Raw genomic sequence first — 4,390 nt, 5'->3', positions numbered from 1 at the left:
AGTGCCACAACCATTCATCACGACTTGCCGCTGTAGCTAAGCACCTATGCTCCATGATTTCCAACTCAATCTTGAAAGTCCTATTGGCAGCCCTAGGAGCCCTAAGGATCAAAACCCCATTTTGGTCCAAAACGCGCAAAACCTTGTTTTCCATCTGAATCATGTAATTCCTCTCAAGCAATTGGCCAATACTCAAGAGATTACACTTGATTCCTGGAATGTACAGCACATCTTTGATCAAGGAATGACCATCATCCCTTCTCATGATCAACACATCACCGATACCGTCGGCCGCTAATGTCGTATCATCCGCGAATTTCACTCTACTTCGCGTGGCTTGATTGATCTTCACGAACCAATCCTTTCTTCCCGTCATATGTGTCGAACAACCTGAGTCCAAGTACCACTCATTTCTCCCTTGGGCTCCATCTCGAACTGTTACCATTGCGCTTTTCTCCGAATGCATTATTGCAGATATTTCTGCACTGCAATAGTTGTTGTCCAGCAACTTCCTCTTGTCACAGTTGATGTCCAACACCTCTTTAATGCCATAGTTCTCTTCCGTGATCATTACAAGAACTGTGTTATCATAATCCACGTCTTGCCTAGCAACCTTAGCCTCATCCGCATAATTCTCCCTTGGTTTCGCTCTACACTCTCTTGCGAAATGCCCAAGCTTTTGACAATTGTAACACTTCTTGGTACTTTTGTCGAATGGCTTGTAGTTGTCTTGACCACCACCTTTGGAACTGCCCTCACCTTTCCTTGAATTTTGTAACTCTTTTCCATCAAAATTCTAGAAATTCTTATTTCCTCTAGAAGACCATTTCCCTTTCGATTTCTTATTCTTCTCGTTGAAACGGGCTTGCAAAGCAACTTCCGCTTTGGCTTTATCGCTTCCTCTTTCGTCCATCCTTTGTTCATGAGCTTCCAATGAACTTTGAAGTTCATCTTTCGTCATCGTCTTGAGATCCTTCGATTCCTCAATCGCCACCACAATATTATCGAATCTTGGTGTTAAAGAACGCAATACCTTCGACACAAAATTCTGTTCGGAAACGGCTTCACCACACGACTTCATTTGATTCCCCAAGTGTGTCACACGCGTCACGTAATCGTTAATCGTTTCCTTGTCTTCCATTTGAAGGAACTCAAACTGCCGCTTATGAGTTTGTAACCTCACCACCTTCGCCTTATCTGCACCAGCATATGCTTTCTCAAGAATACCCCAAGCTGTCTTCGCCGAGTCGCAATCGCCAACCTTTTCGAAGTTGTCACTATCGACGCTAGAATGGATTAAGATAAGGGCTTTGTAGTCTTTCTTCTTATCTTCCTTGAATTTCGCTTGTTGGGCTGCCGTAGCCTCTTTACCAAGAGGAGTAATGCCATCGGTAATCATATCAAGAACATCTTGATATCCAAACAAAACTTTCATTTGTTTGTGCCATTTGTCATAATTCTTCGAATCAAGAATCGGAAGGTTGGTAGGGATTTTGTCATTGGAAACGGACATGATTGCAGCGGAATTGGATCTGAACCTTGCTCTTGATGCCAAATGTTGGAACACAATCAAGAGTAGGGTGAATCAATGGTGAAAATTGATAATTGAAAATTGTGGGATTTTAGAAGATGATGGAGAAAAGAGAGAGATTATGGAAGAGAGTTATTTTTCTGAATTTTTCATTAGTGTATCAAAATGGCATTAGTTTTTAAAACTATACACACAAAAGTATTTATATGGGATACAATGTGGAACCAAATTAATTTGGCCCAAAAACAACATTTGAATTATTTAACTTCCAATAATTTTTACAAGTTGGATGTCAGAAAATTTTAATTTCTTTTTATCTAATGGTAGATCTAGATACACTACTTTGTAAAGAAGAAGCTAGTTTTGTTGTTATTATTTTTGGTTCCCTAATTTTAGCATCCACTTTTATTTTACTTTAGCAAGCAACATATGAACCAATGACTTAAGTTTTTGTTTATCTATTTGACTTTCACTTTTAAAAGCTTTGCATTTCAAATTATGGCGATTTTAATTAATTTTCAAAAAAGATTTCTAAACTTTACTCAATTATTATCAATAATTTCAAAGTTTTGAAAATTTATATAGTCCAATGTTTTTAACAGTTTATGATTTTCTATTTGTTCTTATTTTTCATTTACTATAACCTTTAATTGTAGGAAGTTCTAAGTATGCATTGATTGAAAATTTGTTTAAGAAAGCTAATTACTGTCATAGATTCAAAGTGAGTTGATTAAAATTGGAATGCCTTAATATTATTGTTGACGGTGTGTTTTTAGGGACTGAAACTAAGTCAACTAACATGTCTGGTGAAATTAAATTACTACTTGTTATAATCTTCTCAGTATGATTAAGTTTGTGTATGTTTAAGAGTCAATGACCACCTTCAAATATTATTTTTTTCAAGAACTAAAATTGAGGTGTACCCTAGTTTATACTAAGTACGTTCCTTTTTATAAACATATAATTTATTCCACTTATGTTAATTAAAATATATATTGAATTTAATACTTTAATTTTAAACGTAGATGTTCTTTGTAGATATAAATTAATAAATTTGTGATTTTCTTTTTATAAATTCTATTTTTTCTTAAATATATAGTAAAATGCGAATTTGTTTTTTTGTTTTTACATATAAAATGAAATATTTATTCGAGGGAGTAGTATACAATTTCAAATAGAATTTAAAAGATAAAACTCTTTAGCATAAAGAATTCATTCTCTCTCAAACCTCCTTTACCCTTTTTTCATCCATCAACCGATTACAGGGTACACACTCTAACATTCATCTATTGCTTCGATCAATTATTAATGCTCTTTGCAATCAATTTATTTCAACATCAGGTGCTTTTTATTACTTGATTTAATTTTTTTTTTCTTGCGATGCTTCCTACAGGTTTAATAATTGCTTGAATCATTGCAAGCAAAACTTCATTGTCTCATTTGGAGATGGAGAAATTTGTTGCTGCCACAAATGTAAAGGTTAACAACCATATACCCGATGATCTTGCCTTCTTTATTTTGTCTAAATTGTTTGTAAAATCTTTGTACCGATTTGGATGTGTACGCAAAGCTTGGACTCTCTTGTTTGAAAACCCTCAATTTATGATAATGTATCGAAACTATTTTCTTTATAATAACCATTCCTATTATGATGGTGCTTCTATCCTCCTAAATCATTGTCTAGTTCCTTTGACGGGTGAACCAGGTGAACTACTCCACTCTACATTGTATTTACTTTTTAGTGACAAGTTTGAGAATAGGGTCAAATTAGATTGGCCACCTCCATTTCACGAGGATGACAGATGTATTCATATTTTGAGATTTGTTTGTGTTAACGGGACACTTTGTCTCACACAAGGGAGGGGCCGGTACGCAAAATGTGTATTTTGGAATCCTACTACAGGTGAATTCAAGGTCATTCCACCTAGCCTTTTTGAGTATGTACCTTATCATGACACTATGAAGAATTTTCATGGTTTTGGTTATGACCATGTTAGAGATGACTATAAAGTGATTCGACAATTAGATTTCTTTCTTGATTGCTACGCATATGTGCCATGTGACGAACCTGTAGGTTTCACCCTGATGTGGGAGATATATAGTCTAAGAAGTAACTCTTGGAGGAAACATGATGTTGACACGCCTTTTTGTAGTTCGTATGATGAAGTGTACATGGATGGATTTTGTCATTGGTCGGGTATAGATGATTACCATAGTCTTAGTAAGGTTGGACCGTGTTTGGTATCATTTGACTTGTGCAATGAAGTGTTCCTTACAACACCTTTTCCCTCAGACATGGTTGACTATTGTGATATTTTGCGCTTGGTGTTGTTAAATGGATCCATTGCTATCATAATATATGATGAATCGACTACTTTTCACATAAGAATATTGGGTGAACTCGGTGTGAAGGAATCATGGGCTAATGTCTTCATTGTTAAGCCATTACCTTGCGTTCAACATCCTATTGGAGTAGGAGAGAAAGGCGATATATTCTTGAGAAAAAATGATGATGAACTAGTATGGTATGATATGAGTACTCGGACGATTGAGGAGCTTGGTGTTAAAGGAAGCCAAGGTTGTTGTACCATTGTAGTTTATAAGGACAACCTTCTCCCATTGTAGGTTTATGACTTTGGTCAGTAGGAAATAATAACGAAAAAATGATTGAAGTCATATCCAAATTGGTTTTATGTTGTATACAAATTAGTTTGCCAAGTATATGGCATATCTCGAAACTATCTAATGATACCAATTCCACTTTATCTATTTTATTTTGTAGTTTATCTCGAAACTATCTAATAATACCAATGTCACTTTATCAATTTCACTCATTTAGTTTCCATTTTAATTGTAACA

At 35.2% G+C, this 4,390-nt stretch overlaps 1 protein-coding gene across 1 annotated transcript; it reads left to right on the top strand.

The window, feature by feature from the left end:
• The first annotated feature begins 2,977 nt into the window (after positions 1-2,977).
• Positions 2,978-4,156, top strand: LOC101514497 (F-box protein CPR1-like). The gene has a single exon (XM_004506255.1). It carries the CDS (start codon positions 2,978-2,980, stop codon positions 4,154-4,156), a length of 1,179 nt encoding a protein of 392 aa, XP_004506312.1.
• The last annotated feature ends 234 nt before the right edge of the window (positions 4,157-4,390 follow it).

Source organism: Cicer arietinum, chromosome 6, assembly GCF_000331145.2.
Source record: "Cicer arietinum cultivar CDC Frontier isolate Library 1 chromosome 6, Cicar.CDCFrontier_v2.0, whole genome shotgun sequence".
NCBI classification, from domain to species: Eukaryota; Viridiplantae; Streptophyta; class Magnoliopsida; order Fabales; family Fabaceae; genus Cicer; species Cicer arietinum.
The sequence above is the reverse complement of the archived record's forward strand: the minus strand, read 5'-3'. Positions and strand labels throughout refer to the sequence as shown.